Source organism: Xenopus laevis, chromosome 8S (genome assembly GCF_017654675.1).
Source record: "Xenopus laevis strain J_2021 chromosome 8S, Xenopus_laevis_v10.1, whole genome shotgun sequence".
NCBI classification, from domain to species: Eukaryota; Metazoa; Chordata; class Amphibia; order Anura; family Pipidae; genus Xenopus; species Xenopus laevis.
Window position 1 is genome coordinate 68,071,324 of NC_054386.1, and position 13,826 is coordinate 68,085,149.

The 13,826-nt window shown below is 38.3% G+C and overlaps 1 protein-coding gene across 1 annotated transcript in view; it reads left to right on the forward strand.

Annotated features, from left to right (window-relative positions):
* LOC108700137 overlaps nt 1–13,196 on the forward strand; it is a 44,388-nt gene extending 31,192 nt beyond the window's left edge. Inside the window, exons 14-18 of the mRNA XM_018233039.2 lie at nt 1,244–1,454; nt 3,395–3,431; nt 4,146–4,336; nt 7,442–7,554; nt 11,636–13,196. Coding sequence (XP_018088528.1) covers nt 1,244–1,454; nt 3,395–3,431; nt 4,146–4,336; nt 7,442–7,554; nt 11,636–11,692 — 609 coding nt within the window. The 3' untranslated portion in view covers nt 11,693–13,196. The remainder of the gene's footprint in view (nt 1–1,243; nt 1,455–3,394; nt 3,432–4,145; nt 4,337–7,441; nt 7,555–11,635) is intronic.
* The last annotated feature ends 630 nt before the right edge of the window (nt 13,197–13,826 follow it).

Here is a 13,826-nt window from a genome sequence, read left to right on the forward strand (position 1 = left end):
GCCTAGGCGCTTCTTTTAATTATAATTTTTTAAAACTGTTAGGCAGGGACGGTTTATCTGTAGAGACTGGTGGGTGAATAGACGGAAGGGTGGAAGGTCGGAAGGGTGGCTTGGTGTGCTACGGCATATTGCTATGGGCTCGATCTATGCCGCTAGTCGGACAACAGTGCTTAGTTCTTCGGGCCAACTGTAAAGGAAGGGTGGTGTGGGAGGAAACTGCACATGATACCGGAAGGTTTGTTCCTTCATTGATCATGCCGCCACTTTCCTACAGCTACGATATAGGAAGGCGTTGCGAAGGAAGGTCTGGGAGGGTGTAGAAGATTGGGCCTAATAATGCCTCCTCGATGCAACCATACTTAAGCTGACGTTAAGGTCAACTTTACCTTCACACATATGTACAGGAGTACAGTTATTTTGTAAAAACTGTGTGTTGCCACACTCTGGCTTAACTCCATACCAGGTTACTGAGTGACCTGTGATATCACTCGGTCCATTTTGTCCGCCAGCATACCGTTGGTCACCAGCACCTTGCTGCTGTTGAGATAGACGTGGGGAAATAGTTATTACTGTGAATCGAAACCCATATAAATATCTCAATTTTCGAAAACCGTTTATTAGCTGCTGACTTCGTTTCCATTCAGCTTCCACACCTAACCTTGTTTTTAATAATGTAATATATATATCTTTTGTTTTGTATCAATTTTAGATGGTTAATAATAAAAGTTAGGTTTTATTTATTTTCCTATCATTGGGACCTCAGATTAAAAGAGTGGGAAGGTGCAACACTATGGGTCATACTTTTTTTCTTTTTCTGGTTAATTATATATGCTATTTGACCTTGCACACCACCATTTGGGAATAAATCTCTTTCAATGGATGGTGCTACCTATCCCTTCATTTTTGTATACTAACTGACAAATCCCCCTGCAATCAAACAATGCCTTTTGTTGACTTATTCTGCCTGTCCTTCAACCCATAATTTAGTTAGCATTATATCTAAAGTGGTTTAAAACACACAATTTGTAACCATGCTAATTTGCACTGTGATAAAATGAATGTTACTGCATATATTGACATTAGGCTAGGAATTAGTGATTTTGTTGCAAATGCAACATGTGATATTTGGAAGTAAATATATTCAGACCTATGACTCTTTCTCCTATTGTGCTGCACTTACTTGTAACAACTTGATTGGTTGTTGACAAGTGAAATTCGTTAAATTTATCTGGTTTCCTTTAAGGGTTCTGAATGCAGCAGTGAAGTGATGCTCACATACATTAAAGAAGCATCAAAAAGTACAGGACCAGTAAAATGGAAAAGCTACAGCTCAAGTAGACCAGGACAACAAGATGAACAAGTGAGAGCAGGCAATTTAGCAGCTGAAAGAAAGAAAAGTTTACGGAAAGAACTCTTTACCTGTCTGTGTCGTTTGGCAGATGAAATGCTAGCAGGTGACAACCTTTTCATGGCTCACATCCTTATCATACCTAATATATGTCCTATTGTTTTGGGGGCCTCTAGAATTTTATTTGATTAAAGGAGAAGGAAAGGCTAACATTAAGTAAGCTTTATCAGAAATGTCTATATAAATATACCAGTAAACCCTCAAAGTAATGCTGCTCTGAGTCCTGAGTCAAAAGAAACACAGCATTTCTTTCCTTCTATTGTGTATACATGAGCTTCTGTATCAGACTTCCTGTTTTCAGCTTAAACCTCCAGGGCAGGGTTTGAGCATGCTCCGTTTGTTCCTCTCCCCCTCCCTCCTCCCATCCCTGCTGTAATCTGAGCTCAGAGCTGTAACTGAGCAGGGAGAGACTCAGGCAGGAAGTGATGTCACACCAAATATGGCAGCTTCTATCCTAAACAAACAGAGACAGTGTCTAGAGCTGTTTACTCAGGAATGGTAAAGCATTCTGCAGAATAAATATAGCGTTCTATCTTGCCCTATTGTGGCTAAACTGTCTTGGAGCTTTCCTTCTCCTTTAAAGGAGAAGGAAACCTAGTCGGCGCAAAAACCCTCCCCCCCTCCCGTGTGTGGCACCATGTGTCATTACTCTTATGGAATGGAACTTGAATATCAATAGAACACAGATTTAACTGTTCATGAATCCATGCGAAGTACCCAAAAATTGTTACAGAGGACAGGTTTTATTTATTTATTTATTTTTCATTTTCTCTTAAATTTCAATGCATTTGTAATTTGCATCTTACACCTAATTCTTTATTTAGAGAAATAAATAATAACTGGTATTACTGATATAGTTTGGTATCCTCTGAAGCTTGCTAATCAACTATTTCTGCTGGTAGCCCAATTAATCTCAGCAATGTAATATCTGAAAGAGCAAGTACCTGCTCAGAAATGCTCAGGCAAGCAGAGGTTCACCTGTCATCAATATATTGGCTTTAGGCATAGTGTTTTCAGTAGTTTAATATAGGAAGTGTTGACAGTGGCACTCAAAATGCAGACTCTGACATTTAAGGGCAAGTAAAGGGCAATACATTGGGTGGGAGCCAATATGTTATGCATCTCCCCCCACCCAGTGATTATATTGCCAACTTTTATTCCTGGGCCGGTGCTCCTGTTTGGAAAAGTTTGCAGTTAACACTGTAATCCAACTTTGGGAGGTTTTTCAGACTGCCAGATTTTACTATACACCACATGCACAAGCCTAAGGTGCCTTGGGAAATACTGAAAAGATAGAGGCGCTAGGTAAGAAAGAACCCCTGATTGGTGCACTTTTGTTCTGAACAGGAGCACCAGCCTAGGAACAAAAAATAGTTAATATAAAAAAATTAGCAAATATAATGTTACGCCCCCGCCTATATACTCTTTCTTTGTCGTTTAAGGTTTTTGAAAGCAAGACTAAACTCACAAACTCTAAAACCATGATTGTCATTGAATTTATTAAAAGATCCGAATATAAAAAGTACAAATGCGCTAAAAAGTTTGAATACCTGTAAAAGGTAGACAATTTCTAGCGAAAAAGGTATTCCAAAAACATCTAAAAAGTCCAAATTGATTTAAAGCGGTCCAGTAAGATCAGCACTGCTCCAATTGACTTCTATAGCACCTCCACAACGTTTGCACGGCAATATTTAGCATTGGAGGTTTTTACCCTTAATAAATTTAGAATCGATTTTAAGAAATATAGGAAACCCACAGATTTTTTGAGATTTGTGGAAAAATATCGCAATTCAATTGTTTGCAAATGGGCCCCTTACTGTATTGTTACCCCTGCACTTGTGAAAAACGTGTTTTCTCTGATAAACCATGATCTCTCTGATACCATTTATATAATGTTAATGGGAAACTTGCTGTCTATGAAAGATGTTGGCTGTGTCCAGCAGGGTAAGTCTTGAACTGACCATGAAATTATATCAATTTTTTTAGGTGGACATCACTTATTTACATGTCTAAATTCATGTGGGTAAGTACAAAGTTATTCCTCTGCAATCATGTTTTGATTGAAGTTTTTTTTGCCAACAGTTTTAGACTAGTGTAGAGACAGTTACCTTTCCAGATGTTGCAGATCTTCAGTTCCCAACATTACCTATCTGTAACAAATAATTGGTAGACGTGCCAGACATAGAGCTTTCCTTTTCATCTCTCTAGAGAATAAAAACTTGTAATTTTGCAATCAAAGACAAGAGTTGCATAAATGTGATGTCTGTAACGGCTAACTATATAGAAATATTACAGTGCAATCATTTTGACCCTGTTGTCCTTGCTTTAGATTCACCTAAATAACGAATTACTGTATATTTTCAGATTTGTTTATGTTATCAAGTCACTGGAAAGGGTTTTTATGGGTAGCAGCATTATACTGTATAATGTATGGGCCTATCATGTTTAGCAGACTAAACAGTTATCGATCTGCCACCGTAAAACAATTAAAGGACCAGTAACACCAAAAAGTGTTTCAAAGGAATGATAATATAATGCACTGTTGCCTTGTACTAGTAAAACTAGTGCATACTCTACTCTACAATAGTTTATATAAACAAGCTGCAGTTTATTTATATAAACTATAGCACTGTTTCTGAAGCAAACATACCAGTTGTACCTGTGCAGGGCAACAGTACATTATATTTGAATTCCTGTTACTGTTCCTATAACAATAACTGTGTTTCTATGCTGTTAGGACTTTGAAAACCTATGAAGAAACAGCATGCCAGCTTGTAACCTGGTTGTTTGAAGAGGAGCAGATGGTGGGGTACCTAAATAAACTCAGTGATATGATGAAGAATTCCGAAGACATGCCACAACAACAGATACAACTAGCAGATATCATTCAAAAGCAAGCTTTGGAACAAATTAAGGAAAAGCTGATGAGTAAATATTCCTTAACATTAATGTATTCTTATCAAGGGAATGCTTATAAATGATGCAGAAGTTGCAGCCACAAACTGGCTCTGAAAAAAAACACAGAGACCCTATTATAAGGAGGGCTATAGGCCTCTACCTTTCCCTTATTAGGGATAAATTGAATCCATGTTTTTTTAAATCTGGCTGAATACTGTATCATCATCAAAGATACAAATGTGAATAAGATTAAAAAAATGTCAAAGTCCACCAATTGATTCCAAATGGGTTCTAGGAGGTCCCCTATAGGCTAAAATAGCAATTCGGCAGGTTTGAGATGGTGAATGGTCGAAGTCGAATTTTTAAAGAGATAAATTTCGATATAAATAAATCGAATTTGGACTATTCTCTAGTCGAAGTACACAAAAATAGCTCGACATTCGAATTTTTTTAACCCAACCTTTGATAAATCTGCCCCTAAGGGTTTGGAATGTATCTGAATACTAAGGGGCATATTTATGATTGCTTGAGCAATTGTCAAGGAAAAAGGGCATGAGTTTCCATACTCACGCTAAGTTTCGGCCAAAAAAGCCTGGTGTTATAGGCTTTTGTAAAGCAGAAAAACTTTAAAGGTTCTGAAGTTTTTCTTTGTTTCAGAAGCCCGTTTGGTGACAATAAATTAATGATATTAACAATAGAATAATGAGAACACCCTATTCCATGACGGGTAATGGCTGGTATTTAGGACTATTAATATAAATTAAAGATCAAGACCCCTTGTCCTGGTACATACAAAGGCCAGACCTAAGGCAGATAAGGGGGAAGGGAAGGCTGATGCTAGTGGTCTCAGGTAATATGCTGACCAAGGGTCAAGACTCTGCAGACAGAAGTCAAACAACAGTTACATACAGAAGTGTTGCTTCAGAACTGCAAACACCCATCCTGTCTCAAACTAGCAGACATATATTTTATGGTTTGTGTATATTGGAATCAGGGAAACATTAAATGATGTAACAGATATTGCAATATTTACTATAGTAAGCTTACATGCCTTCTAATATAGAAGGAGGGCTTTTGACCATGTATGGTATTTCCGTGTACCCTTTGCGCTTATGGTAAATGCTCAGTAAAAAGGTATAAAAGCTTGTTGTAGGGGAAAAATTGCCAAATTTTTTGGCTCAAAATCCAGTGTGAGTGCAGAAACTCATTCAGTGTTTCCTTCATCATTGCTTAAGCCAATAAGCTGGAGCAATTAAAAAAGTATTTTACTGTTGCAGAAAAAAAAAAGGCTAGATCCCATACCAAATCCAGGGTTTAGTGTATCAATTATTCTCATTCAATGAAAGTTTAATCATATTAAAGGGGATGTAAACCCAATAAAGTCTGAATCAATGAAAGTTTAAACATGTTAAACCCAACAGTGCCACTCCTGGTAATTTAAAGAGCCAAATTTCAGGCTCTTCTTGCGCAGAGAGAGCACAATTATGCTGTCTGCAATACCGTCCTGCCACCTCTGGACCCCTCCGCCCTCCCCACTTGACCCCCTTTGGAGCAAAAAGGTGAGCGCACGTGGGAGGGGGCGTCAGCAACAGCAATCTGTGTCAGGCAACAGTGGGTATTGACCAGTTTTTTTCAGATTTTATAGTGCTGATTGGTGAGGTGAGTGCAGGTGAGTGAAGCCTGCTATTAGCAGCCAGAAAAGTGCTCAGAGGACCACTTTCCACCAGTTCATTTTTTGGGCTTAGATCCTCTGCAGAGTACAGAGATAGGGGTATAATTAAAGAACTGGCCTGAAAGTCTGACCTTGTTGCAGTATACAGTGGACCACCTTTTGCTCCTTGAACAACCCACTTACTGCTCTTACATGAAAGTGACAAATTCCCCTGATGTATTGTTGGTATTTCTGGTCAATGCCTAAAATGTGCCTGAGAAATGTAAAAACTGGCAGTAAATGTCCATGCTTATGATACAGGTATGGGATATTTTATCCAGAACAGAAACTGGTTATCCAGAAAGCTCCGAATTAAAGAAAGGTCGACCATAGATTCCATTTTATCCAAATAATCCATAGTTTTAACAATATGATTTCCATTTTCTCTGTAATAATAAAACAGTAGCCTGTACTTGATAAAAACTAAGATATAATTAATACTTATTGGAAGAAAAATCAGCATATTGGGTTTATTTAATGTTTAAATGATTTTCTAGTAGACTCAAAGGGCTACTGTAGTGGTAAAACATGTTTTTTTTTAAAACGACATCTCTGCTGAAGGATTCGTTTGTACAGGTATAGGATCCCTTATCCGGAAACCCGATATCCAGAAAGCTCTGAATTACCGAATGGCTGTCTCCCATAGACTCCATTTTATCCAAATAATCCAAATTTTTAAAAATGATTTCCTTTGTCTCTGTAATAATAAAACAGTAGCTTCTACTTGATCTCAACTAAGATATAACTAATCCTTATTGGAAGCAAAACCAGCCAATTGGGTTTATTTAATGTTTAAATGAATTTCTAGTAGCCATAAGGCATGAAGACCCAAATTACGGAAAGATCCCCAGGTCCCGAGCATTCTGGATAACAGGTCCCATACCTGTATTGCTAAAGGTGCTCCCTACCCCCAGCTAGTGGTATACTTAGTGAGCACGACATGGGTTGTGATCGAAGTACAATGAAAATGGGAGTAACAATACGGTCTCAAAGCAGTTCCATCCTGAAGTGCCTTCTCAAAGATCAAAATCAAGCACAATGCACTGAGATGGCTAATATTACAGCTAAAAAAATACATTTGTTGGTTCAAGTATAAAAATTTTAAATGGTAGAGTGAATTATTTGTAATGTTACAGTGTAATTTAGAAATAAAAAGTAAACCATAAAAATCACGACACAATGCCTTTAAGGTATGAAATTCAAATTATGAAAAGATCCGTTACCCGGAAAACCCCCAGGTCCCGAGCATTCTGGATAAAAGGTGCCATACCTGTACAAGTATTTGTGTAAGATTTATTCTAGATAAAAATTGCAGTGATTAATTTCCTTGCTAGATTTGCTTTAGCAAGAAAACAGCTAATTCAATACAGGTAAAAAAGATGGCCTGGGTTTAACTTTTCTGTCTTGTTATTTATTATTTGTAGGTTTCACGTACGACAGCCGCATTTATAGGTTTTTTGTGCAACATTCTGATAAATACATACAGATGCCTCTAGACGCACTTCAGGATCCCATTGCAAATAAATATGCTCTTTTTGTAAGTAAATACCACTGGTCAAATTTAAAAAGGTATTTCACTAACAACTGAAGGTACAGTAAAGGTTTGCCTAGATGACAGATGTGATGGTTTGACAGTGATGACAGGCGTCTGCCAAGTTACGTACCAGTTGTGAACCTTGAGGAAAAGGGTATTTTATTGTACTGTTAAAAGGAACAGTAACACCAAAAAAAACGGTGCCTTTTTTCCTTTGTCAGCTTTGTATGGTTACTCCCATGGCTACAAAGCTTGTTTATATCAACCATAGTAGAGTTTCTGAAGCAAACACACCAGTTGTACCAGTACAAGGCAACAGTACGTTGTATTACTTTAAAGCACTTTCATTTTATGGCGTTACTGTTCCTTTAACCAGTTAAACATTTTAGAGTACCTTCTCGGAAGGAATGTGAGAAATACAAGCAATGAAAAGTTAAATAACACACATTCACAGTACAGTGGTGGAGTGAGACAACTTATGAGCCAGAGGGCATTGTTGACATGCCTACCCCTCTTTGTTAAGACAAGAGTCCTCTGCTGCCGGCTTTCTGTAGAAACTTTTCACTTCCCCCCCTGGTAATTTTGGAACTGCTGGGGGCAGATGCAGGTTTATAGGCCAAGAGGGCAATTTCTCTGTCATCTGTGAGTCTCCTTGAAGCTTAGCTGATGGGGCTTGGTCTTGTTTACGTTTGGTACTAGGTTAATAGGATAAAGAACAAGTCTGCTACATGAGCAAATATTTACATAAAGTATCGATTCACATTGGGCTATGTGCTTATGCACGCCAAAGCTCTGCCTATTATATCCATCTGATTGTACAAAGAGGTGGACTGTTGAATACCCAGCATTAACTGGGGGTACATTAACTGGGGCCATAAGCCATTTGGAATAATACAGTGGTGCTTGAAAGTTTGTGAATCCTTCAAAATGTTATTTATTTGTATATAAATGTAACCTAAAACATCATCTGATATTCAAAGTAGATGAAGAAAACCTGGTTAAACAAATAAAACAAAAAGTATTATATTTGGTCATGTATTGAGGCAAAATAAAGTGACTACTTTGGATTATCATATAATTTGAAGGTGAAATCAGATGCTGGTGCTTTCAGTCAATGGGATGACAATCAGGTGTGACTGAGAGACCATGATCACACATACAACACATTTGTGGATGTGTATCATGGCTCAAACAAAGGATTTGTCTGAGGACCTCAGAAAAAGAGTTTTTGATGCCCATTAAGCTGGAAAAGGTTACAAGACTATCTATACAGAGTTGATATTGAAGTAACTCAGACTGTTCTTACCCTACCTAGAAGTGGTTGGCCATCATAGATAACCCCACCTGCAAGGAGTCTAAAAGTCTGACAAAGTAACCCAGGGTAACTTCTAAGCAACATAAGGCCTGTCTCACATTGGCAAATGTTGATGTTCATGAGTCCACCATCAGGAGAACACTGAACAGACATAGTGTGTACGTCAGGGTAGCAAGGAGAAAGCAACTGCTCTCCCCCAAAAATGTTGCTGACCATCTACAGTTTGCTAAAGATCATGTGGACATACCAGAAGGATACTGGAAAATGTTTTGTGGACAGATGAAGCCAAACTTTTGACTTAAATGAGGAGTGTTACATTTGGAGGAAGACAAACTGCATTCCAGCATAAGAACCCTATCCCATCTGTGAAATATGGTTGTGGGAGTGTTCTGGTTTGGGCCTATTTGGCTGCATCTGGGCCTGGGTGGCTTGTCATCATTGATGGAACAAGGAACAATGAGATCTGTCAATGAACTAAATCTCAAGAGACAGTGGGTCATGCAGCAACATAAAAATCCTAAACACACAAATCGTTCTACCAAATAATGGTTAAAGGAAAACTATACCCCCAAAATGAATACTTAAATATTACCCTTTTACATCTCTTGCCTTGAACCACCATTTCCTGATGGTCTCTGTGCTGCCTCAGAGATCACCTGACCAGAAATACTACAACTCTGTAACAGGAAGAAGTGTCGAACAAAAGACACAACTCTGTCTGTTAATTGGCTCATGTGACCTAAGAAATATAGTTTGTTTGATTTGTTTGTGTGCACTGTGAATAGTACTATCCCTGGAGGTGGCCCTTATTTTTTAAAACGGCAATTTAATATTTATGATTACCCAATGGCACATACTACTTGAAAAGTATATTATTATTAAAATGGTTTATTTACATGAAGCAGGGTTTTATATATGAGCTGTTTTATGCAATATCTTTTTATAGAGCCCTACATTGTTTGCGGGGTATAGTTTTCCTTTAAAGAAGAATAAATGGAATGTTCTGGAATGGCCAAATCAAGAAAAATCGTTAGATACACAATCGTTGGGTGCCCACTAACCTCATGATAATTCGACAAATTTGTTGGATCACACTAAAGTTGGTTGGTAGTGAGAGAAAAATCTTACCATTCAAGGCCACCTTTATTTGCAGTTATTGCTGCACAAGGGGGTCAACCAAATACTAAGTGAAAGTAAGTGAATACTTATTCACTTTCAAAATCAGATGATATTTTAAGTCACATTCATATTCAAGCACCATTGTATATGGGAGGTTTCACTCTGAGCTAAAAAATAATCATTATCATTCAAAATGCCCACTTTTTGGAGCTCCCTTTAGGTCTGCTATTGTCCCTATCGCTTTTTCAAATTAGGGGTGGGACAAAGGCAGACTTCAGTTCAGCCTAGCTGCTGATTGGTTTCTATTCTGCAGTGTGCAGAGTGCCACCGGTTCCCTGGGGAAGGAACAGCAGTAAGTGAAACAGATGGGTGGAACTAGTAGGGCTTTAGCATAAATGTTCAATGAATCAGCCCAAAACTTTTCTGAGCACATTCTTATATACTTTCTATATTTAAAAAATATAATGCACTGGCAAATTTTTCACACAATGGGGCAAATTCACCAAAGGACGAAGCGCCTAACGCTAGCGTTAATTCCCTAGCGTAGCGCATTTTCGTTAATTCACCGATTCACTAAAGGAAGCTGGCATAAATTCTCTAGTGTTACTTCGCATCCTTACACCCGGCGAATTTGCGCAACGGACGTAACTACGCAAATTCACTGATGCGCGCATTTTTCTGAACGCTACCTTTTACGCCAGACTTCCTTCGCCACCTCAGACCAGGCGAAGTGCAATAGAGTAAATAGGGATTGCTTCAAAAAAAGTTAAACATTTTTCTAAGTTCCAAAAAATGCTGGCGTTTTTTTCTATTTTATGGGTGATAGGCTGAAAAAGATCGAATTTTTTTTGGGGCTACCCTCCTTCCCCCCTACATTTACTAACTCATGGCACCTTAACTATACAGTGGGCACATGTGTAGGGCAAAATAAAAATGTTATTTGCTGTTTTGAAGGTTTCCCAGGCTTGTGTAGTGATGCTACATATACCTCCATTGTAACTTCAATTTTGCGCCGTATGCAAATTAAGCATCGCTACCGTAACTTCGCTTTGCTTGGCTAATTAACGCTAGCGCAACTTCGCAACCTTACACTTCCCCTGAGCGCAACTTCGGAATTTAGTGAATTTGCATAGCGCTGGCGAAAATACGCCTGGCGAAGTGCGGCAAAGCGGACGCTGGCGCAACTACGAATCTTAGTGAATTTGCCCCAATATGTCTTCTTTAAACATAGCCCATAGATTTCATAAAGCTATAGTGGTGTTCTATGGCAGTCTGTATATAATTGTATATAAGTATATAATTGTATATAAGTGAGCTCTTACACATTTGCAGAAATGGAAAGAAGCAATAACTGAGGAAAGGTGGCCACATTGCCTCCCCCGTCCCTGTGCTTGTTGATGTCACGGGGGAGGGTCGGGACCATGTGGTAACTAGCTGCACTGGTGGAATTAGGGCCCATACTAGGGGCAGGTAGATAGAAAAGCACCTTCCCCAATGTTGCACCCTAGCTACACCCTTCTTATGCCTGCCAATAGTTCCAGCCCTGGAAAAAAAGCAGAAAAATGAAAAATAATACAAATGACTCCATAAATAGGGCATTATTTCCTTTCAAAATCACAAGTCAATGCTGTATTTTTTTTTTGTTTTCAGAGGCTGCTGAAAGAGCTTACAGAATATATTACAGAGGAACCTAAAGACCCTGCATAACAACAAAATAATGGTTAAAAGACACAAAAAAACTTCCACTCACAGGCTTCTGTCAAAAGGCAGTTTATACAAATCCTTATAGTAGTTGTGTCTACATTCTATCAAAAGGTCTGAAAGCTAATAAAGACTAATATTTGGTAGTAGTGCTATTGTACTGCACTCATACACATTTTTCTTGGTAATCAATATATTGTCTTTTATACCATTTAGATACTGTAAATAAATCCTATATTAGTGTCTCTACTAATATTTTGAAAACTATTAATGTATTTTGAAAAAAATAATATTACTTGAAATAGTGCTCAGAAAAGATCAGTTGTTTTGAGGGCTTGCGCTTGCTTCTTTTATGTGTTACAAATCTAATGTATGTCTCATTCATCCTTGCAATATTAGTATTACCCATAGACTTATTTATCCTGGGCCATTTGGAAATATAACATATATAAAATATTTTACAGAACCCTCAGAATTAGTGGTATTGGAGCAACTGCAAACAACAGGTGCCTAACATATTTTCACTGCCCTGTGATCAGCAATTTACACAGTGGCAAATGGTCTGCTGCCTCTAAAGAAACATGAAACTCCCCCTCTCCAACTGCTCTCTCCCTCTGGCGTGAAGCGGGTGTGGGCAGGGATGAAAGTGGGCAGGCAGGAGGGCAATTGGGGATTGCACTAGGAACTTTCTGAAGATTATGGTGCCGCACTGGAAGAACTGTACCCCGGCCCAGTGCAATATTTTTAAGGTTAGCGATTGTAATAACAGGAGTGCCTAACATAACAGTACCCCTCAGTGATTCACACTTTCCTTGTCCCAAATTAAAGTAAAATATTACATTGTATAAATGTACATTGGTATCTAGCATTGCCTAGAGGCACACAAAATATATTATTCACAGGGTTTCATCAACCCTAAGGACAACCCTGACAAGAGTCTCCAGAGTTTATCTATTTTATTCTGTTTAAATGCCTTAGAAACCATTTTTAACATACCATCAGGTGCATACATTACAATAGCACACCTCACCAACAAGTCTCATCTGATCCATGGTGTGGCCAGGTTCATAGGTAATCATAAGGACAAAAGAGTACTGCCATCTTGTTGCCTACTCCCTAATTGCACCTTCGTATAACAGTTGTATCTTAAAAAACGTTTATGTGCCAAACATATGGTCATTATATCAAACATATAAATCAGAGTAATATATTGGTAGTTATCTCCTACTGCAATAGCATTGGAACAATATTCGCTCCATGAATCTAAGAAATCACATTAGTCAGTCTGAAATGTATCTGGAAAAAAGAGGCATTATGTTATAAGAAACATTTATAAGACATTGCTTCATTCATACCTTGTGGTTCAACTGTATCCATTTTATGTATCCTCCATGCCTCTCTTTGTAGGAGAAGGCGATTCCTGTCCCCAACTTTCTGTGGGACACATACCTCCTTCAAAACCAACTTAATGTGGCTGAACTGTGTTTGTATAAATAAAAATGTTTCCCAACTGGTGTGTGTGTTTTCTTTTTTTCGTAATCATAAGTGGAAATTTAGTATTTATGTTCCCTAACCCTAAATATGATCCCTGACATGGAATTAGTCTGTCTCATCGTAACTGTCATTATAAGAATGCACACCAGCAAGGCCGAGCAGTGTGCAGCACACCAGATATAGATATAGAGATATATAGTCTCTTTGGAGACTACACTACAGTGTTAAAGGGGACCTGTCACCCCAAAAAATATTCCAAATCCTATTTTATCGTGTTAGTCAAGCAAAATTAACTTTAATTACACTGTATAATTAATTTGAATATTGTTTCCTTTAGTTAGAAGTGTGTTGCAAACATAGCCTTGTGTAGGCTGCTAGTCCACGTAGGGCTACCAGTAGCCAATCACAGCACATATTTTGCAACCCCTGCATGCTTGTGTTTGTCTCCAACTTTTTATTACATCTAAATGTGGATCAGGGGTATAAAAGGTTGGGAAAGCCGTGCCTTACGCAATACCTACGGCAGCCTACCCCTCTCACACACACACAATTCTATGACGATCACCTTTTCGTCAATCATAAATTAGAGGCGTGTCCTTTTCGACGTCATCTTGCTGGAGCAGCTGTTACATGACAACACTAACCG